Source organism: Pongo pygmaeus, chromosome 7 (assembly GCF_028885625.2).
Source record: "Pongo pygmaeus isolate AG05252 chromosome 7, NHGRI_mPonPyg2-v2.0_pri, whole genome shotgun sequence".
Classification (NCBI taxonomy): domain Eukaryota; kingdom Metazoa; phylum Chordata; class Mammalia; order Primates; family Hominidae; genus Pongo; species Pongo pygmaeus.
Window position 1 is genome coordinate 22,164,858 of NC_072380.2, and position 22,256 is coordinate 22,187,113.

General features: G+C 55.5%; 1 protein-coding gene across 4 annotated transcripts; it reads left to right on the top strand.

The window, feature by feature from the left end:
* The first annotated feature begins 5,328 nt into the window (after window positions 1–5,328).
* FHIP2B (FHF complex subunit HOOK interacting protein 2B) lies at window positions 5,329–20,279 on the top strand. Of its 4 annotated transcripts, none has more exons than XR_010127158.1 (18): window positions 5,338–5,495; window positions 10,639–10,717; window positions 12,532–12,704; window positions 13,475–13,579; window positions 13,676–13,798; window positions 14,027–14,269; window positions 14,382–14,578; window positions 14,907–15,015; window positions 15,248–15,324; window positions 15,668–15,857; window positions 16,551–16,696; window positions 16,801–16,929; window positions 17,393–17,483; window positions 17,662–17,805; window positions 18,129–18,269; window positions 18,438–18,538; window positions 18,690–19,082; window positions 19,271–20,279. XR_010127158.1 is itself a non-coding variant. In XM_063668577.1 (18 exons), the coding sequence occupies exons 4-18, from the start codon at window positions 12,582–12,584 to the stop codon at window positions 18,826–18,828; spliced, it is 2,058 nt and encodes a 685-aa protein (XP_063524647.1). In that variant the 5' UTR covers window positions 5,361–5,495; window positions 5,965–6,058; window positions 10,639–10,717; window positions 12,532–12,581; the 3' UTR covers window positions 18,829–20,279. The 4 variants fall into 4 exon arrangements, 2 of the variants coding, with proteins under 2 accessions (XP_054354637.2, XP_063524647.1); XR_010127159.1 differs by having other exon boundaries at window positions 19,968–20,279; XM_063668577.1 differs by adding an exon at window positions 5,965–6,058 and having other exon boundaries at window positions 5,361–5,495; window positions 18,690–20,279.
* The last annotated feature ends 1,977 nt before the right edge of the window (window positions 20,280–22,256 follow it).

Consider the following 22,256-nt stretch of genomic DNA (forward strand, 5'->3'; position numbering starts at 1 on the left):
TGTCCAAAAGGAGTTCCCAGGCTGTTCGGGAAAATGTCAAGGTCATTGAACCCTAAGGGGTGCTGGAGACAGGGTTTGGGAACTGTATGTAGTACGGGCAGGTTTGACCCTAGGTCCTAAAGGATTTTCAGTTCATGAGAATTTAGAGCATGTATATGATGGGATATCACTCAGCCATAAAAAGGAATGAATTAATGGTATTCACAGCAACCTGGATGGCATTGGAGACTATTATTCTAAATGAAGTAACTCAGGAATGGAAAACCAAACATCATATGTTCTCACTCATAAGTGGGAGCTAAGCTATGAGGGCGCAAAGGCGTAAGAACGTCACAATGGACCAGCTGCAGTGGCTCACGCCTGTAATCCTAGCACTTTGGGAGGCCAAGGCGGGAGGATTGCCTAAGCTCAGAAGTTCGAGACCAGCCTGGGCAACATGGTGAAACCCCATCTCTACTAAAAACACAAAAAATTAGCTGGGCATGGTGGCACACACCTGTAATCCGAGCTACTCAGGAGGCTGAGGCATGAGAATCACTTGAACCTGGGAGGCAGAGGTTGCAGTAGGCCGAGATCGTGCCACTGCACTCCAGCCTGGGCTACAGAGCAAGACTCTGTCACAAAAAAACAAAAAACCCACAATGGACTCTGGGGACTCATGGGGAAAGGGTGGGAAAGGGGCGAGGGATAAAAGACTACAAATTGGGTGCAGTGTATACTGCTCGGGTGATGGGTGTACCAAAATCTCACAAATCATCACTGAAGAACTTATTCATGTAACCAAAGACCATCTGCTCTCCAATAACCTATGGAAAAAAAAAAAAGAAGGCTGGGCGCAGTGGCTCACGCCTGTAATCCCAGCACTTTGGGAGGCCAAGGCAGGTGGATCACCTGAGGTCAGGAGTTTGAGCCCAGCCTGGCCAGCATGGTGAAAACCCATCTCTACTAAAACTAAAAAAAAAAAAAAAAAACTAGAGCAGCTCAGGGTGGAGCTCTTTGTCCCTAAAACAAAGCCTTAGGAAGAGCCTCTCAGTGCCTCCTCCCCACAACACACACATAAATAAATAAATAAATGAAAAAATTAAAGCATGAGCAAATTATTTCACATTGAGAGTCATTGACTATATGGCTTTTTTTGTTTTGTGTTTTGTTTTGAGTCAGAGTTTCTTGTCACCCAGGCTGGAGTGCAATGGTGCAATCTCGACTCACTGCAACCTCCACCTCCTGAGTTCAAGTGATTGTCCTGCCTCAGCCTCCCAAATAGCTGGACCTACAGGTGCCCACCACCACGCCCAGCTAATTTTTTACATTTTTAGTAGAGATGGGGTTTCACCATGTTGGCCAGGCTGGTCTCAAACTCCTACCTCAGGTGATCTGCCTGCCTTGGCCTCCCAAAGTGCAGGGATTACAGGCGTGAGCCACCACACCCAGCCACATGGCCTTCTCCTTAAATCTGGCCTTCATGCCTTGCATGTTTAAAGCAGCTTACCTGTGTTGCCCGGGAGGCTGAGGCAGGAAGATCACTTGAGGTCAAGAGTTTGAGACCAGCCTGGGCAACATAGCAAGACCCCATCTAAAAAAAAAATGAATACATAGGCTGGGCGTGGTGGCTCACGTCTGTAATCCCAGCATTTTGGGAGGCCAAGGCGGGCAGATCATGAGGTCAAGAGATCCAGACCATCTTGGCTAACACGGTGAAACCCTGTCTCTACTAAAAATACAAAAAATTAGCTGGGCGTGGTGGCGGGCGCCTGTAGTCCCAGCTATTTGGGAGGCTGAGGCAGGAGAATGGCATGAACCCAGGAGGCAGAGCTTGCAGTGAACCAAGATTGTACCACTGCACTCCAGCCTGGGCGACAGAGCAAGACTCCTTCCCAAAAAAAAAAAAAAGAATACATAAAACTCAGTTTACCGTGAAATCATCTTCAACTCTTCATTTAAGCTGACAGGAGAGGCTTTATTCAAAGGTCTTCCCCTAAACGGGCTAACCTGGCCTCAGAATTTAATAAAACATCATGGTCTCTGATATTTCTGGAATATAACACATGTAGTGTGTACACTGACTTTTATTAGAGTTTTTAAAATAACATGTAAAAAGTTAAGTGGAATAAAAGGTTATGAACTGCTGATGTACTTTCATTATCCCCTAGAGTCCTCTGAAACATGCTGAAGGGAAGCAAGCTGATTTGACCTATCCAGCCTGCGTCCTTTACCTGTGAGGAGGTGGGCCTAGAAATCTGCAGAGACTGAAGTGGAACTCCCACTCTGTCAGAGAACTGAGGTCCCAGTCAATTCTCACTCAGCCTGGGCTTGGCTGAACCCTGGCCCTCCTTAGGGCCTGAGGCCCAGACACTGGCCACCTTGGCTCAGAGTCTGGACTGCAGGCTCCACACCACAGCACAGAGCCCACTCTGGGCAGGTCAGCATTTCCTGTGCCTCAGCCCCACTGGGGAATGGGTCCTAAAAGGTGAGGCAGGTCCTGTGAAGCCCAAGACCCCAAAACTCTAGGTTCTATAATTCTGACAGGGGCTATTCTTCCTTCCCGAGGGTAACTGATTTCTTTCCCTTTTGTCATATTGAAAGGTGACAGCGTGCTGGCAGTCCTCACAGCCCTCGCTCGCTCTCGGCGCCTCCTCTGCCTGGGCTCCCACTTTGGCGGCACTGGAGGAGCCCTTCAGCCCACCGCTGCACTGTGGGAGCCCCTTTCCGGGCTGGCCAAGGCCGGAGCCGGGTCCCTCAGCTTGCAGGGAGGTGTGGAGGGAGAGGCGTGAGCGGGAACCCGGGCTGCTCGCAGCGCTTGCGGGCCAGCTGGAGTTCAGGGTGGGCGTGGACTTGGCGGGCCCCCACTCGGAGCAGCCTGCCGGCCCTGCCGGCCCCAGGCAATGAGGGGCTTAGCACCCAGGCCAGCGGCTGCGGAGGGTGTACTGGGTCCCCCAGCAGTGCCAGCCCACCGGCGCTGCGCTCGATTTCTCACCGGGCCTTAGCTGCCTTCCCGCGGGGCAGGGCTCGGGACCTGCAGCCCGCCATGCCTGAGCCTCCCACCCCCTCCATGGGCTCCCGTGCGGCCCGAGCCTCCCCGACGAGCGCCGCCCCCTGCTCCACGGCGCCCAGTCCCATCGACCACCCAAGGGCTGAGGAGTGCAGGCGTGCGGCGCGGGACTGGCAGGCAGCTCCACCTGCAGCCCAGGCGCAGGATCCACTGGGTGAAGCCAGCTGGGCTCCTGAGTCTGGTGGGGACGTGGAGAACCTTCATGTCTAGCCCAGGGATTGTAAATATACCAATCGGCACTCTGTATCTAGCTCAAGGTTTGTAAACACACCAATCAGCACCCTGTGTCTAGCTCAGGGTTTGTGAATGCACCAGTCGACACTGTATCTAGCTACTCTGGTGGGGCCTTGGAGAACCTTTGTGTCTACACTCTGTATCTAGCTAATCTGGTGGGGAGGTGGAGCACCTTTGTGTCTAGCTCAGGGATTGTAAACGCACCAATCAGCGCCCTGTCAAAATAGACCACTCGGCTCTACCAATCAGCAGGATGTGGGTGGGGCCAGATAAGAGAATAAAAGCAGGCTGCCCAAGCCAACAGTGGTAACTCTGTCCAGTCCCCTTCCACGTTGTGGAAACTTTGTTCTTTTGCCCTTTGCAATAACTTGCTACTGCCCAGTCTTTGGGTCTACACTGCTTTTATGAGCCGTAACACTCACCACAAAGGTCTGCAGTTTCACTCCTGAAGCCAGCAAGACCACGAACCCACCAGGAGGAACGAACAACTCCAGACGTGCTGCCTTAAGAGCTGTAACACTCACGGCAAGGGTCTGCAGCTTCACTCCTGAGCCAGCAAGACCATCGAACCCACCAGAAGGAAGAAAGTCCGAACACATCCGAACATCAGAAGGAACAAACTCCAGACGTGCCACCTTAAGAGCTGTAACACTCACCGCGAGGGTCCACAGCTTCATTCCTGAAGTCAATGAGACCAAGAACCCACCAATTCCGGACGCAATATGATGTCAGTGATTAGCAGAGACACTAATTTTTTTTTTGTTTTATTTGTTTTTTAGAGAGACACTATCTTGCTGTCACCCAGTCTGGACTGCTTGGGCACGATCATAACTCATTGCAGCCTCGAACTCCTGGGTTCAAGTGATCCTCCTCCCACCTCAGCCTCCCGAGTAGCTTGGACTACAGGCGCATACTACCACACCTGGTTATTTTTTATTTTTATTTTTTGTCCAGACAGGATCTTGGTATGTTGCCCAGGCTGGTCAGTAGCCTTGGCCTCCTAGAGTGCTAGGATTTCAGGTCTGAGCCACCACACTCAGCTGCAGAAATTTTTTTTTTTTTTTTTTTTGAGACAGGGTCTCGTTCTGTTGCCCGGGTTAGAGTGCACTGGCACGATCTTGGCTCACTGCAACCTCCGCCTCCTGGGTTCAAGTGATTCTCCCACCTTAGCCTCCACATACCACCACGCCTGGCTAATTTTTTTTTGTATTTTTAGTAGAGACGGGTTTTTACCATGTTGGCCAGGCTGGTCTCAAACTCCTGGCCTCAAGTGATCAAACCGCCTTGGCCTCCCAAAGTGCTGGGATTACAGGTGTGAGCCACCACCCACAGCCCATAAACATTTTCTGATAGCCATGTTAAAAAAGTAAAAAGCAACACGTGAAGTTAATTTTAACAATATACGTTATTTAACCCAACACACCTAATAGTCATTTCAATATGTAATCAATATAAGCCTTGGTTATTGCAGTTTCACATTCTTTCCTTTCTTACTGTATCTTCCAAATCGGGGTGTGCTTGGCACGGCACATCTTGGTTGGGACCAGCACATTTCAGGAGCTCATCAGCCCATGTGCCTGGGGCTGCCTGAGACTTCAATTCAGGAGGAGTTGTAATTCCTCTTCGAAAACACCTCCCTTAGCTCCCGCCTTAATCCCAGCTACTCAGGAGGCCCTGGCGGGAGGGTCGCTTGAGGCCAGGAGCTGGAGATCAGCCTAGGCAGCACAGTGAAACCTCGCCTCCCAGTAAAAAAAAAAAAAAAATTGGCCAGGCGTCGTGGCCCGCGGCTGTGGACCCAGCTACTCTGGAGGCCGGGGTTGGAGGATCGCATGAGTCCAGGACTTGGAGGCTGCAATGAGCGGAGATCGCGCCACTACACTCCAGCCTGGGCGACCCAGCGAGACCCTGTCTCGAAAGAAAGGAAAGAAAAAAAAAAAAAAAAACACCTCCCAGCCAACTCTCAGGGCCCACCGCTGGCAGTTCCCAGCCCGACGGGGCGCCCCCAGCCGGGGTTAGCCAGCGCCACGCAGCCGGGCCGGGAAGGGGCGGAGCAGCCAGGCCCCGCCTCCCTCGTCGCGCCGGGGCCGCCGGGGCCACGGGGCTACCTCCTCCGCCGAGAGCGCTGCCGCCGCCGCTGTCGCCCGGGAGCAGGGGGCCGGGCGCCATCATGCTGAGCCGGCTCGGGGCGCTGCTGCAGGAAGCCGTGGGGGCGGTGAGGCCGGCAGGGCCGGGCCGGGCTGCCGGGGGTCGCGGGCCTAGGCCGGGCTGGGCGGGCGCGGAGCCGGGCGCGTCCGGCAGGAGAGCGGGCGGGCGCGGGCGCGGTCCCCCTCGGGCAGGGACCCCCGGGCCGCGGCGCCCCTTCTCCGGCCTCCCCTCCCCGGCCGCGCCCCGCTTCCTCTCGCTCTTCCCAGTCCCGCTCCCAGACTCCTCCCGACCGCCCCACCTCCCCGGCCTGCTCCCGCGTCGCTTCCTGTCTGTGCGTCCTGGCCCCGGAGTCTCTCCCAATTCCCGAACTCGCCTCCGCCGGGACGCTCCCTGTCACCGCTTGGGGTGTTTCCTGCCCCCGGGGCCCTAGGCCGCCTCCCAGTCCCGGTGGGCCTGCCTCCTTCCTCCGCTCCACCCCGCCGCCTCGCCTGGGCTTGAAAAAATCGCCGCCCCTTCCCCCCGGTCTGATCTCCCAGACAACTCCAGGACCTTGTTGGGGTGCAGGACGCCCTTCCCGTCACCCTGGGACGTGGGAAGCGCAGGCCCTGCCGGTCCAAGTCCCCACGAAGGGTAAAGACCCGGGGCAGGCTGGTGGGCGCCCAGTCGGGGAAATCGCCTTCTATTGGGTGCAGATGTTTCCAGCGTGGCTGTGACCCCTCACAAGCCAAATTGACTTTGAGTTAGGGACAGGCCGCCCGTGGTGGGGCCTGGGTGGCCCTGTGCGGGGAGGAGAGTCCATTGATGTTTCACATGCCGTCAGAGTTTGTGTTTTTGCCATTTTTTGTTGGGGCTGCAGGCTGGCAGGCAGCCTACTACTAGGGTTCGTTCAGCAAGATGTAGCGCTGTGTAGGAAGGGTGGGGGTATTCCTGGTAGGGTGGCGGGGGGGTGCCCCCTGTTGAAAGTAACTCTGCCAAGAAGCTGTCTGTAAAGTCGATAATACTTCTGCCTCCTAGTATAAATCTTCCCCCAATTGATGAGTTAAGTATCAGATTTTCTTGGGAGAGAAAGCCTTGGGTTTCGCCCTCCTTCCTCGCCACCACCTCCTCCCCAACCCTCATGGGAGCTCCTGTTGAAAGAAGTTTGCCTTAGGCAAACTTGGGAAGAAAGTCAGAAACTATGACTTCCTCCACCTTCCCAGCCCTGCGGTTGACCCAGGTCCAGGGCCTTGGGGCATCCAGGTAGAGAGGGTTCCAAAATGATTTTTCCTCCCCTTCCCCCATCCCGGGTCAAAACAGCTGTCATCTTCAAAAGTGATCTGATAAACTAATTCATACCTCTGGGGAACACTCCATTTACAGGAGGTGAGACAGGCCAGACAGTTCCTCAGTCCTGAGGAGTGAATTTCTTTCTTTTTCTTTTCTTTTTATTATTTATTAATTTATTTCTGAGCCCAGGCTAGAGTACAGTGGTGCAATCTCCGCTCATTGCAGCCTCCACCTCCTGGGCTTCAGCAATCCTCCCACCTCAGCCTCCTGAGTAGCTGGGACTACAGGCATGCGGCACCGCCAGGCTAATTTTTGTATTTTTTGTAGAGCCAGGGTTTCATCATGCTGCCCAGGCTGGTCTTGAACTCCTGGCCTCAAGCGATCCACCCACCTTAGCCTCCCAAAGTGCTGGGATTACAGGCATGAGCCACCGCACCTGGCTAGGAGTCAAATTCTAAGGCTTCTAATGACGGAAGTACAGGCATCAGTGGCAGGAGGAGATTTTGGCAGTGGAAGGAGATCTTTTTAAGCAGGTGATTTAGTACTGACCATATAGGCTACGTCCGGGCGGTGTGGCTGGCCCTACAGGGAGACGGGAATTCCTCTTTTCTGCTCTACCCTCAGGTCGCCAGTCTAGGTCTTTCCCAAGCCTCGGTCACCAAGTGTGATCCTAGTAAGTCAACTGATTCCTCATTGAGGAGGAAGACTGCTCCTCCCCGCCCTCTTCTGATCCAACAGATTAGGAATCATTACAGCTCTTTTTTTTTTTTTTTTTTTTTTTTTTTAAGATGGAGTCTTCCTCTGTCACCCAGGCTGGAGTGCAGTGGGGCGATCTCAGCTGACTGCAACCTCCACCTCAAGTAGTTCTCCTGCCTCAGCCTCCCGAGTAGCTGGGACTATAGGCCTGCGCCACCACGCCCAGCTAATATTTGTAATTTTAGTAGAGACGAGGTTTCGCCATGTTGGCCAGGCTGGTCTCGAACTCCTGACCTTAAGTGATCTACCTGCCTCGGCCTCCCAAAGTGCTAGGATTCCAGGTGTGAGCCACCACCACATCCGGCCACTAATATCTTTAAAGAGAAATTGTTGGGTCTAGTGCCTTTGGTTTGGAGTTATCATAGCTGGTCGTGGAGTCAGGTAAAGATCACACACCTGTGTCACCAGCTCTCTAATGGCCTGTGCTGGTTAACCTGCCTCTCCCGTGTCTCCTGCCGTACTGAAGTGTTCTTTTTGGTTAAAGCCCAGCTCAAGGTTTTCAAAGACTATAAGCCAATTTTGAGGCTAAAGGAGACCCCATCACAGGAATTATGAGATAATTGTAGGGCTGGTGAAGGGCCAGAGGACTTTCTAAAACAAGGAACTAGGGAAAGAATGTCTCCAGGAGTTTCCTGAGATATTTGGTAAATATTCATGGGTATTCACTATGTGCTGAGCCCATTGAGGGCAGGCTAGCTATCAAACACAGAACCCTGGCTCTCAGGGAGCTCATCGTCTAGCAGAAGAGATGACTGCTCAGCACAGCAGGCATTGTCACATAGAATGTAGTGAGATGCGGTCACTGCACAGGGATGGAATATTTGGAATAACTGTGGGTGGTGGTACTTTTGAGAAGGGTCGTAGCCCCTACCAACTAGCTTTGAAAGAAGACCAGATGCCCTGCGGACCGACGGGAGTTTCCAGTTCTCTGAATGTCATCCCTCCCTCCCCATGTTGCAGTGGCCTTCTAAGCATATTCTTCCTGCCTTTACCTCCTCTCGCAAGGTCAACTGCCAGATGAATCTTCCGAAAACACTGCTCAGAAGGTGCCAATGGCCAGGTGTGGTGGCTCACGCCTGTAATCCCAGCACTTTGGGAGGCCCAGGCTGGCGGACCACTTGAGGTCAGGAGTTCGAGACCAGCCTGGCCAACATGGTGAAACCCCGTCTCTACTAAAAATACAAAAATCAGCCAGGCGTGGTGGCACACGTCTGTAATCCCAGCAACTTGGGAGGCAGGAGAATCACTTGAACCCAGGAGGCGGAGGTTACAGTGAGCTGAGATGGTGCCATTGCACTCTAGCCTGGGTGATGGTGAGACTCTTTTTTTTTTTTGAGACTCGGTCTCAAAAGAAAAAAAAAGCTGTCATTGACCTGCTGCCTGCTGCCTGCAAAAAATGATTGAGACTTCTTGGCTTGGCATTAGAGACTCCAAAGTCTCGCCAGCCCACCCCTTCCCCAGACACACTATGCAGAGTTCCTTCTGCAGGGACTGTCTTTCCTTCTCTTGTTGATATTGACCCGGTTCTTCAAGTTTTAGTTGAGATGTGATCTTGGTAAGGCCTTCCCTGTTCCAGCCTGTTAGAAGTTACCCCTGTTTTTCTGAGAGGTCACTACTTTCCATCTCTCCTGCGGCCTCACACTACTTCCTTGTTGCCTCGTTATTCAGTGCGGTTTTATATCGTCTTCTCCATGGTGCGTTTCTTGAGGACTGGGTGTTAGTCATCCTCATGTTGCTTGTGGCATCTAGCATAGTGTCTTGTACATAGTGGGCGCTTGGAATGAACGAATGATTTCATGAGTGGCTACTCAGCTCTGTGGTGCGGTAAAGTGTGAGGTCAGAGAGGTGTGGGCAGGCAGGGACACTGGAGAGGGCTTGGTGGAGCTGCTGGAGACTGAACCTCACTGGGGACTCTCAGGATCCAGACAAGTTAGCGGGATACAGAGCACCTTGGGCAGAGGAGTGGCCCCAGCAAAGATCTAGAGGCAGAAATGCACAGCTGTGGGGAGGGATGATTAGAATTCTTTCTTTTTTTCCTGAAAACATTTACTCTGCAAGAAAAGCGAAGGAATGTTTTTTTGTTTGTTTGTTTGTTTTTTGAGAAGTTTTCAGGGAAAGTGGTTGTTCTCAGTGCAAGGCCATTATCAGCCGTGGTGTAGAGATGGAGAGAGCGCTTATGGAAAAGGGGGAGGTTAGGGGCTTGCCCAGAACAGAACCAGAATTTTCCAAGGCTTGATAGAAGGAGCCGGTAGAGGAGGAAACGAGAGCAGCACTGGCTAAGGAGTTGGGGTTATGCAGGCTCAGGCTTTGGACACAAGATGAAAGCATGTTATAAGGAAGGCACTTTGTTAATATCATGCTAATGTTATCTACCCATCAGGCTGAACAGAGCCTGTGGTGGTCTTGAACAGATTTTCATAGACTCTCAGATTGAGAGGAATGGGAAAGCTTTGTCTTTTTTTTTTTTTTTTTTTTGAGATAGCGTCTCACCTTGTCACCTAGGCTGGAGTGCAGCAGTGCGATCACAATTCACTGAAGCCTTGACCTCCCTGGGCTCAGGTGATCCTCGAACCCCTGCCTCCCAAGTAGCTGGGACTATAGGCACACACTACCACGTCCTGCTAGTTTTTAAATTGTTTATAGAGACAAGGCTTCACCATGTTGCCGAGGCTGGTCTTCAACTCCTGGACTCAAGCCGTCTGCCCACCTTTGCCTCACAAAGTGTTGGGCTTACAGGTGTGAGCCACTGCACCTGGCCTTTGCCACATCTTCGATCTGTATCATTTTGCTTTTCTTTGGGGGACTGCGCTCCTGTGTTCCTCTATGTGCCTCTACTGTAGCGTAACCATGCTGTGTTGAAATAATCTGTGTCTGTTTCCCCCAGCAACATTCTTAGCACCTCCAGGACAGAGACAGGACAAGATTGTGACACACAGCAAGAAAACAGCATTTCCAGGCGGGAGGGGTATCTAGGGAGAAGTGCCTGTCAGGAGATCCTTGGCCAGGTGCCAGTGTGTCCTGGAGGAAATGTGTTATTCCTCCCTTTGAAAGCCAGGGAGCAGGGTGCCTCCTCATGAGGAGGCCTAGCATGAACCTGACACTCAGCATGGAATGTCTGTTCCCATGAGGGCAGGGGCTCCCTGGCCTTTGTGGCCCCCACCGAGGTTGTGTCTCTGCCCTCTCCGCAGCGCGAGCCCAGCATTGACCTGCTGCAGGCCTTCGTGGAGCACTGGAAGGGCATCACGCACTACTACATCGAGAGCACAGGTGCGGCCTGGCCCTCCCCAGCCCAGGGACCCTGGAGGGAGCGGGGAGGAAGGAGTGTGCAGAGTGTCACCATTCAGGTGTCCTGGGAAAGGTAACGTGCCCAGTCGTTCAGAATTGGCGCCGAGTTCATGGAGACAGAGAATCAGACAGACAGAAGACCCAGAGCCCTGGGCCACTCCACTCCTGATGATTTAGCTGCCGGTCCCACCCTGACCTTTTGGAAAGGGGCTGTGTGAGGGAGGAGTAGCCTGGTTGGGGGTCTCAGTGGCCTGACTCTGCAAGGAAGAGGTGGCTGCACTTCCCCCAGCTTCCAGCTCCAGACCTTCAGGCCCCAAGTGCTTGTGCCTAGGGCTTAATGATCAAAAGAAAAGAGTTTAACAAATTCCCCTTTCCCCAGAGCCAACTTAGGGGCATTTTCCTTGTAGAGATCTGGGGTAGGAGGAGAATGAAAACCAAGGTGGGTAACATGCCTGGGTCCCTCTCTCTAAGCTGACACCCCAGAGAGCCAAAGCCTTGGGTCACCTGGTCCCTTCAGGACCGCTGAGGGGATGGCATCTGAGTGGCTGCTCTGCAGTCATGATGCTGCCATGGGTGGATACAGACTGGTTGCCAGGTAACCATATCCTGCATCCCTCACTTTTCCCTTCCTGGAGTTCAGACTGGGGCTTGATCCCAGCCCACGCCTTTCCTACAGGCTTTCTTTCCAGCCCCGGCCAGTCCAGGAAATTGAGAAATCTGCGGGACCCTCTGAGGTTCTGCTAGACCAGGTTTCTCAATCTAGGCACAGTTGGCATTGGACCCGGAGCCTGCCCTGCGCGGGGCTGTCCTGGGTGGTGTGGGATGTGCAGCAGTAATTCTGGTCTCTACCCACTAGGTGCCAGTAGCACACCCCACCCCCGAACTGGGACAACCAGAAAGGTCTCCAGACATTGCCTCATGTTCCCTGGGGGTGAAAAGCGCACCCCTGGTTCTGAACCATCTCTTCAGGTTAAAGATCTCTTGAAGGAGAGCCTCAGTCCACCAGCTGAGTAAGATCAGATCAGAACTGGCTGAAATTCACCTGGGGCTTCCCCCATCCAGCCCTTTCATTTCCAGAATGGTCCCTAGACCAGAAGGGTTGGAAGTGCGTGGGGCAGGCCGCCCTACTCAAGCTCCTGTTCCTTAAAGGAAAGCTAGGGGGTGCTCCAAGTCCAGTCCTGAAGCACCAGAACTTTCTTTAAAACACACACTGAGACTCTGACTGCAAAAGCCCCCACTAAGTTGCTTCCCTGTCAGGGCGTTGGTACAGGGAGCAGGACTGGGTCAGACCTGAAGGTGGTGGCGCAGATGTTTTTTTCTGCTTTGTGAAAAACAGAGGCTTGCCTTCTCTGAGTGTCAGTTGGGGAGGCCCCAGGAGGTTCTCTCTCAGGCACCTGCTGGAATTACAGCTTCTAAGTTATGTGACAAGAGCCCTGAGCCCACAGTGTCCACTCAGGCCCAGAGCTGACAGCAGCCTTCTGTGGGCCCAGGACCAAGTGTCCCTGTCTCTGTACCCATCCCGGGGTTTGAAGGAAACCGATGCTGCCGCCCCCTGATAAAGTGCTGGGCATGCATGCGTTCTCAGAGGACTATGTCCTGAGCCTGGAAGGACTTTTGTCTTCTTAAATATTGCAGCATCCACTGTAAACTTCCATTTCCCAGTTGCCAGCAGCTCTCTTCCCCCACCTCTCCTAGACAGGACCTCCCCTTTCTGGGCTTTGGCAGGAGAGGGTGAAGTTTTCAAGCCAGGGTGCCCCTCTTCACCCTACTCACCCTTGTTTCCCAAACATCATTAGATGAAAACACCCCCGCCAAGAAGACAGACATTCCCTGGCGGCTGAAGCAGATGCTGGACATCCTGGTGTATGAAGAGCAGCAGCAGGCGGCCGCGGGTGAGGCAGGGCCCTGCCTGGAGTACCTGCTGCAGCACAAGATCCTGGAGACTCTCTGCACGCTGGGCAAGGCCGAGGTGGGAGGCCCTCTGCGCGCTGGGCCAGGCCGAGGTGGGCAGTGGGCAGCCTGGGGCTCCCTGGATTCCAGGCCTTTCTGCCTGTGCTCTTCCCAGTCCTGACACTGAAAGTGGCAGTTGGGGGGAGAGGAGCAAACAGGACAGGCACTGTGGCTGTCTCACTTAGAACACTCCACCATCCCAGCGCTCCTGTTCCCAGTTCACTCCACAAAGATGGGCCTGCCATGTGCCAGGCTCTGCTCTAGATGCTGGGGACACAGCAGGGTTTCAGACTGACAAGAGCCAGGCATGGTGGCGCGTGCCTGTAGCCCCAGCTACGTGGGAGGCCGAGGTAGGTGGATTGCTTGAGCCCAGGAGATGGAGGCTGCAGTGAACTGTGATCGTGTGACCGCACTCCTGCCTAGGAGGCAGAGCAAGACACTGCGTCTTAAAAAAAGGAAAGAAAACTTGACAAGAATCCTAGTGGGAGAGGCAGGACCATCCTGTGATGGGTCAATAATGACCCAGTCTTGGAGCAAAGTGACGCAGGAAAAGGGGTTGTGAGTGCCAGGAAGGCCAGTTTCAAACAACGTGGCGAGGGAAGCAGGCCTGTGAGAAGGGGCCCTCTGAGCCGGGACTAAGGGAGGAGTTGAGCCTGGGGCTCTCTGGGGGTGCACCGTTCCAGGTGGGGGACACAGCTCTGACAGGCGCTGTGTCCCTGGCCTCAGTACCCCCAGGCATGTGGCAGGCGGGGGACATGGCTCTGACAGGTGCTCTGTCCCTGGCCTCAGTACCCACCAGGCATGCGGCAGCAGGTGTTCCAGTTCTTCAGCAAGGTTCTGGCGCAGGTGCAGCACCCCCTGCTGCATTACCTCAGTGTCCACAGGCCTGTGCAGGTGAGGGGCCTGGAAGCCAAGGGGTGTCTGGGCGTGAGGCCCCCTCTCTCCCCTGCCACACCTCTCCCCTCTGTTTCTGCCCTGGTGCTCTTCCAGAAACTCCTCCGACTTGGTGGGACTGCTTCCGGATCCGTTACAGAAAAGGAGGAGGTGCAGTTCACCACCGTCCTCTGCTCCAAGATCCAGCAGGACCCAGAGCTGCTCGCCTACATCCTGGAAGTGAGCACTCCGATCGGGAACAGGAGCGGGAGGGCCTGGAACCCCAGGGCAAGCCCCCTCGGCCCTCCTGAGGAGGCAGAAGCAGAGAGCAGGTACCCGGGAGGCACGCAGGCAGCTTCCCCTCCAGCTCCAGGCTGACGCGCTGCTGGCAGCCCACCCTGCGGTCCCAGTGGGGGACCCTGGGAAGTGGTCCCCACCAGGCCTGGCCTCATCTCACCCTCTTTGCAGGGTAAAAAGATTGTAGGTAGGAAGAAGGCATGTGGAGAATCCACTGCCCTGCCTAAGGACACAACCAGCCACAGGGACAAGGACTGCTCCCACGATGGTGCTCCTGCCAGGCCCCAGCTGGACGGGGAGTCCTCTGGGTCCCAGGCATTGAACAGCCACATGCCTGCTGAGACCGAGGAGCTGGATGGTGGGACCACAGAGAGCAACCTGATCACCTCCCTGCTTGGGCTGTGCCAGAGCAAGGTGCTGGCAGCAGAGATGGAGAAGGTGGGGGTGGGAGAAGGGTGGGTCGACGGCCGGGGGGTGATTTGAGGGCTCACATGCATGTCCCTGAAGTTGTATCCTCATCCCCTAGAAGAGTCGGGTGGCCTTGAAGGCCCAGGAGAACCTGCTGCTCCTGGTGAGCATGGCCTCCCCAGCAGCTGCCACCTACCTGGTACAGAGCAGTGCCTGCTGCCCTGCAATCGTCCGGCACCTCTGCCAGCTATACCTGTCCATGCCTGTCTTCCTGGACCCCGCAGACATTGCCGCCTTAGAGGGCATCAGCTGGAGGTGGGTGCCCAGCCCGGGACGGCTGGCCAGCATCTTCAGTTGCTGGTAGCCCTGCCTGTCTTTGGTGGCCAGCTCCCCTGGGGTTCCACGTTGTTAGGGACCCCTGCTGGCCACCCTCTCCCCAAAGCTGCAGCTGATCCCCAGGGGCCTTCTCGCCCTCCAGGGAAGCACTGCTCTTGCTGCCTCTGTCCATAAAACCCCCAAGATAACTGATCCCCAGCCACAGAGGTTCCACTGGAGAGGGAAGGGCCCAGTTTCGGTAGACATTGAGGAAGACCTTGAAACTCCTCCTCCACTCTCTTGAGACTTCACTCCCCTCTTCCTTCAGGTTACCCAGTGCCCCGTCTGATGAGGCTTCCTTCCCTGGCAAGGAAGCCTTGGCTGCCTTCTTGGGCTGGTTTGATTACTGCGACCACCTTATCACAGAGGCACACACGGTGAGCAGGGGTGGGCGGGGGCCGGGCTCTCACACTGTTCCCTGCAGCATCTCCATCTCGAGGACTGAGTGAAGCAGGGACATGGAAACGTGGGGTCCAGGAGCTAGGCAGGGCCCCAGGCGGGCCGGGACCCTCTCCTGTGGCATCAGGCGCTGCACAAGGACACGGTTATTTCTCAGTGGGAATAGTGATGAGCGCAAAACACGTTGACGACGCGCTCTCTGGCACCCAGGTGGTTGCGGACTCCTTGGCGAAGGCCGTGGCTGAAAAGTTCTTCGTGGAGACCCTGCAGCCCCAGCTCCTGCACGTGTAAGTGTCTAGTTCCCTCAGGCACGACTCTGGTCTACAGCAAACCGCCTACCCCACCCAGCCTCGTCCTGTCCCTAAGGCCAGACACCTTCTTGACCAGAATCCCGTCTGTGGACCCCATTGGGTGATGTTTGCCAGGCCTGCCCCGTGGTGCGTACATGGCTCTGAGCTTCGTGGGCTAAAGGAAGGCCTCCTGCCCTTCCCTGCAGGACCTCAGCAGGGATGGGCAAGTGACCACAGACATACCAGCCAAAGATGCGAGGCAAGCAGGAAGGGTTCTGCCACCCGCACTCATGTGCTGTCTGCACACACCGGGCCTGGCTAAGGTGCCCTCTTCCCGTAGGTCCGAGCAGAGCATCCTGACCTCCACCGCCCTCCTCACAGCCATGCTTCGCCAGCTCCGCTCCCCTGCGCTGCTGCGGGAGGCCGTGGCTTTCCTCCTGGGCACAGACCGGCAGCCTGAAGCCCCCGGGGACAACCCCCACGCCCTGTACGCTCATCTCATCGGGCACTGTGACCACCTCTCTGATGAGGTACGGTGGGGGACCTCCATCTCTTTTCCTCTCACCACCCCTGCCAGAGGGATTTCCTGAACACTTCCCGTTTCATTAGTGTTCCCAGCTGACTCCACCTTTTGAGACACTGAACTGCAAAACACTGCCGAACCACTTTTGTCACACACTAATTTTCTATGATCATATACTTTTTTTTTTTTAAAGAGACGGGGTATTGCTCTATCACCCAGGCCCTGGAGTGCAGTGGTGTGATCATAACTCACTGCAGTCTCCAACTCCTGGCCTCAAGTGATCCTCTCACCTCACCTCAGCCTCCTAAAGTGCTGGGACTGCAGGCATGAGCCACTGTGCCCAGCTTATTTTTTACAGTATTTTATATTTTGCACACTTGACTCGCTGGAGGGCTAACAGCTACTCTGAGGTAGGCGAGGTTGATGCTCCCATTTCTCAGACATGGAAAGTAAGGCACAGAGAAGCGAATTGATTTGCCTGAAATCGCATATCAAATTAGTCACATACCAGGGACCACCCAGACTTCTTGATTCCTAGGCCGGCACCCCCTACTCCTCCCCAAAACCTGCCACCTTAGCATCCAGCCAAGGGAGGTGACTCTGCCTTAGAGGCCTTTTCTTATCTGGGTTAGCCATGCCAAGGCACCCCTGGGAGCTAGGTGGGGAAGGGGCTATCCTGCCAACCCCCTTCCTGCTCCAGATCAGCATCGCCACACTCCGGCTGTTTGAGGAGCTGCTGCAGAAGCCCCACGAGGGGATCATCCGCAGCCTGGTTCTGCGCAACCTTGAGGGCCGCCCTTACGTGGCCTGGGGCTCACCAGAGCCTGAGAGCTATGAGGACACCCTGTAAGTGAAACCGGCACCCTTTGGACCCAGTCCAGCCCTTAGCACTCGCACACTCACTCTGTCCATTCATTCACTGGTACCGCGCTGCTCTGCCCTGGCCACAGAGACCTGGAGGAAGACCCCTACTTTACTGACAGCTTCCTGGATTCCAACTTTCCACCTCGCGCAAAGCCTCGCCTAGCTCCTGCCACCAGTTACGATGGCAAAACAGCAGTGACGGAGATCGTCAACAGGTAGGGAGCAAGTTAGGCAGTCTGAACCACTTGAGTTTTACTCTTTTTTTTTTTTTTTTGAGATACCGTCTCCATCATCCAGGCTGGAGTGCAGTGGCACAATCTCGGCTCACTGCAACCTCCACCTCCCGGGTTCTGGATCCAAGCAATTCCTGTGCCTCAGCCTCCCGAGTACCTGGGATTACAGACATGCACCACCACACCCAGCTAATTTTTATATTTTTAGTAGAGACGGGGTTTCCCCATGTTGGCCAGGCTGGTCTCGAACTCCTGACCTCAGGTGATCCGCCCACCTTGGCCTCCCAAAGTGCTGGGATTACAGACATGAGCCACGGTGCCTGGCCTGAGTTTTACTCTCTTTGGCCACAGCCCTGGGCTCCAGTCAGGGAGGGAGATGGGGTCCCATAAGCAGGGGAGAGCAGGGTGAGCCGGGAGCGCCTCCACACCGGCTTCTATCTCTCAGTTTCCTGTGCCTGGTCCCTGAGGAAGCCAAGACCTCTGCCTTCCTGGAGGAGACGGGCTATGACACATACGTCCATGATGCTTATGGCCTGGTGAGTGGCTCCTGCTACCAGCTCCCCACTTCCTGTCCTTCAGAACAGCTGGGTGATAAGCTCTGGGTTCCCCCTCTCTCATCTGCCCGAGGACCCCAGCCCATCCCTCCTCCATGGGGCCCTGTCTGCTGGTTCCCAGTCCCCAGGCCTGCTGCCTCTACTCTCCCGCCTGTGTCAGTTCCAGGAGTGCAGCTCCCGCGTCGCCTCCTGGGGCTGGCCTCTGACCCCCATGCCTTTGGACCCCCATGAGCCCGAGCGACCTTTCTTCGAGGGCCACTTCCTCCGAGTGCTGTTTGACCGCATGTCCCGGATTCTGGATCAGGTAGCCAGTGGGCCCGGGCCAGGAGAACTCCAGGCTGGTGCCCCTGGGGTCCTTCAAGAGCAGAGGCTGGCCACAGGGTTGCCTCCGCTTCGGTTCTTTGGTGCCACCCCTGCCCTTTCCCCAGGTGGGAAGCCCCACCTTACCCCTGCTCCACACGTCCTAACACGTTCTGGCCCTCAGCCCCATGGAATCCATGACACACACACATCACGTGAGCCTCCCACCCCCACACACGTTCACACTGGCCAGGCACCTTGCTGGGGGAGTGCAAAAAGGCTCACCAGCCCTGCCAGCCCTCGGCTCTGTCCACCATGTTCCTACAGCCATACAGCCTGAACCTGCAGGTGACCTCGGTCCTGTCCCGGCTTGCCCTCTTCCCCCACCCCCATATTCATGAGTACCTGCTGGATCCGTACATCAGCCTGGCCCCCGGCTGCAGGAGCCTATTCTCCGTGTTGGTGAGGGTGAGGACGCCTCGGCCCAAGGGAGTGTGCCCAGTGGGGCTGGAGGGGTGGGCACCCTTGCCAGTGCCAGGGAAAGCACAGTCTCCCATGCTCTGCATGGTGTGGCAGGGCCAGGGGCCTCACTGGTGTTGCTGGCCCCATCTGAGTCCCCTGTGATTCCCGCTCTAGGTGATCGGGGACTTGATGCAGAGAATCCAGAGGGTACCCCAGTTCCCAGGCAAGCTGCTCCTGGTGCGCAAGCAGTTGACGGGCCAGGCTCCTGGGGAGCAGTGAGTACCAAGGGTGCCAAGTGAAGCCTGGGGGTGGGAGGGTGGAAAGCGCCTCTGGAGGAGAGGTGGCTGGCCACAGGGATGCTGGGCTGTCATGCTGGGCATAGTCCTGCCCCCACCCAGCCATGCCCCCTGTGCCATCTCCCCTCAGGCTGGACCACCAGACCCTCCTCCAGGGCGTGGTGGTGCTGGAGGAGTTCTGCAAGGAGCTGGCTGCCATTGCCTTCGTCAAGTTTCCCCCGCATGACCCTCGCCAGAATGTCTCCCCAGCCCCAGAAGGGCAGGTCTGAGCCAGGACCAGGGCGGTGGGAGACTCCTGTCCACACCTCTGCCCCAGAGCTGCCTCCTGCCTGGCACTGCCACCACACTCCCCTCCTGGGATGGGGCTTCTGCTCCCAGGCTCACTCAAGGAGACTGCGGCACGTTGACCACACCAGACTGGGTTTCAGGGAATGGGCGTGCCCGGTGCCAAGGAGCCAAACAGATGGCTTTCCAGGCAGCAAGGTCCTTGGGGCCTTCTTGGAGGAGCTTGGGTGACAGCCAGGTGAGCACCCAGACCCCACACCCTCATGTGCTGTGTGCCTGGCCCCTTCTGTACTGGCCATTTGTGGCCAGGGCCAAGCCTGTGACTCAATTTCAGGGGCAAGATGGGGAGTGAGCTGATGCCTCCGAGACTGGGCGGGAGCCCAGGCCAGTGAGATGGGGCCTGGAGCCTTGTCTGTGTCACATTAGGTACCATGGGAGCTGCTGAGACCTGACATTTTGTCCCCTGCCTACATGGCTTGGCCTATGGAGAAGGAGCAGTGAATGGGATCGTCGGGGAAGCCCCTCTTCCTGCTCTGCTCCCCTGGAAACTGTTGCAAAACTCCCAGCCGCCTCATGGCAAATGCCCAAAGCATGTTCCGCACCCAGGCGGGGGCCGCTGCTAATGAGAACCTTGGTGCAGCTGCAGCCAGGAGGGGAGCGGGCCCGGGAGCCAGGCTCAGGTCCAGCTGGTTCCTCTCTGGCGCCTTCTGAACCCGTCTCAGCAGGTCCACAGCACCTGGGCAGAGAGGTCAGCGACCAGGGGAGGCCGGGCCTTGCCCTCCCTTCTGCCCAGGGCCCAGTGTTCTTGATAGAAGACCCTTCTGGGGAGCCAGGGAGCTCAGGGGACAGATAAGGGCAGGATGCCCCCTGACTCCAGGCCCCTGAGCCTGGCGGGGAGTGGCTGTGGCCCAGGCAGCCAGTTCTCGTGGTGTTCTCCCTGCATGGCCTCCGTGGCTGGGCTGCCACCCCGCCCGGCCCGAATCTGTCTTGACCTGCAGGAATACACGGGCGGCGCCAGGCATTACCTCACAGCGGGACTACACAGTTGCTGGCTTTGCTCCTGGGCAAGGAGGAGCAGGCCAGAGCCTCTTTTGCTTCCTTTTCTTGCCCATGCCGCTTCTAGAAGCCAGGCACAGGTTGCCAAGAGGTGACATGAAACAGGAGGAAACTCAGTGACCTCTGCCTCTCCCGCATTCCTCCCCGCGGGGGAGGACCTCGCCGCTCTGAAGAGCACTGTGCACATGTGGGTGCAAAAACGTGGGTGTTGGTGTGGATGGGGCGCAGATCTCCGTGGATGAACTGCGTCCGGACTCTGAGATTCATAAAATATTTGAGGGTTTGGGAGTCACAGACTCTCCCCTCTCCTCAATGCACTTTGGTGTTTGCACGGTGTCTTCCCCGGACAGCACAGCAATAAATGGTGTGATTGCGTGGACACCATGGCTCTGTTCTTGGCCAAGTTTCCCCTCCTGCCCAGGACTCCACTGCTAATTCGGGCCCATCTTCCTCCCCAAGGAAGACAAATTCTTTTTCTAGCGCTGGAGCAGGGAGGTGGGGTGGGCGGTAAACAGACAGGCTCTGGCAGTGCAGATCTGCTGATCCTCAGCGCCTGCCAGGAGCCAGACTCTTGGCGGAGCAGTGCCACTTCTGCTGGGCTGACCTGCAGCCGAGAGCCTGCCCACCCCAGAGACACCGTGAGGGAATGGACCACGTGGGAGCATCTGTGTGCAAGTCTCATTTGGGTGTGTTTATGCTGCGTGTCGTATGCCTGTTTTAGTCGTAAAGTAGGCCTGATATTTACACCCTTGTCTTTAAGTTCAAGGCTGCAGTGAGCTGATTGCACCACTGCACTCCAGCCTGGGCAATAGAGTAAGACCCTGTCTCTTAAAAAAAAAAAAAAAAAAAAAAAAATTCACAGGTGTGTTCTCAGGGAAAAAGAAAAGTTAACACATAAATAAATAAACCCTTTGTCCTCAGATGTCTGTGGAGGGCTGGGGATCCTCTGAGGGGGTCCCCAAGAGACTGCGGGAGGGCAGGCTGAGAACGTGGAGGAAAAGGAGCCAGATGTTGGCTCTCAGCTCGTGTTGATCACTGGGTGGCTTTTTAAAATCCCAATGCCCAGTGCCCCATCACCAGTTAAATTATTGTTGCTGGGGGTGGGCGCAGAGTTAAAGCTCTTCAGGTGGTTGTGCATGGTGGCTCATGCCTATAATCTAGTACCTTGGGAGGCTGAGGCAGGAGGATCACTTGAGGACAGAAGTTCAAGACCAGCCTTGGCAACATAGCGAGAACCCCATCTCTACTAAAAGCTTAAAAATGCGCCTGTGGTTCCAGCTACTTGGGAGGCTGAGGCAGGAGAGAATTACTTGTCACTTGAGCCTGGGAGGTCAAGGCTGCATTGAGCCAAGATCACACCACTCCACTCCAGCCTGGGTGACAGAGCAAGACCCTGTCTGAGGGGAAAAAAAAAAAAAAAAAAAACAAAAAACCCAGGTGACCCTAATGTGTGCCCAGGGTTGAAAACTGCTGGCTAAATAATGGGGGCAAATAGCCAAACGTCATTGCCCGGCTGACTGGATATGAGCCAGTGGGTCCCTTAGACACTGAGAGAAGTGAACTGAAACAAAAGGGTTTGGTTCCATCATTTGTGAGGTATTTGTCCTCAGAGGGTACAAGGATTCCTACCACCCTCCAGGGGCCAGAAAGAGGAGGGCAGCCAAGAGAGGCAGGGAGGGGGCTGGGAAAGGGGCCTTGGAGGTTATCTTGGCCCTCAGGAGAAGGGGAGCCTGTGCAAGTGTTTCCTTGCTCAGAATCAGAAATCTCTACTGTAGAACACTTGATATGTTTTATTTGTTCATTTCCTTTGATTTTTGCTTAAATTTCAGTAAAGTTCTTTTTTTTCTCTTTCTTTTCTTTTTTCTTTTGAGAGAGGGTCTTGCTCTCTCACCCAGACTGGAGTGCAGTGGCCTGAGCATGGCTCACTGCAGCCTCAACCTCCCGGGCTCAAGCCATCCTCCTGCCTCAGCCTCCTGAGTAGCTGGGATTTACAGGTGTGCACCACCTTGCCTGGCCTTTTTTTTTTTTTTTTCCCTGTAGACACAGGGTCTCACTATGTTGCCCAGGCTGGCTTCAAACTCTTGCCTTCAAGCGATCCTCCTGCCTTAGCCTCCCAAAGCACTGGGATTAAAGGTGTGAGCCACCGTGCCTGGCCAAAGTTCTTCTTTTTTTGAGACGAAGTCTATCACCCAGGCTGGAGCTCGGCTCACTGCAACCTCTGCCTCCAGGGTTCAAGCGATTCTCTTGCCTCAGCCTCCTAAGTATCTGGGATTACAGGCATCTGCCAACATGCCCGGCTAGTTTTTTGTATTTTTAGTAGAGGTGGGGTTTTGCCATGTTGGCCAGGCTGGTCTCG

Coding starts and splice junctions, on each gene's coding strand:
- FHIP2B (XM_054498662.2), top strand. CDS start 5,451: ATGCTGAGCCGGCTCGGGGCGCTGCTGCAGGAAGCCGTGGGGGCG. Junction 5,496..10,638: donor TGCAGGAAGCCGTGGGGGCG/GTGAGGCCGGCA, acceptor CCCTCTCCGCAG/CGCGAGCCCAGCATTGACCT. Junction 15,325..15,667: donor CAGCCCCAGCTCCTGCACGT/GTAAGTGTCTAG, acceptor CTCTTCCCGTAG/GTCCGAGCAGAGCATCCTGA.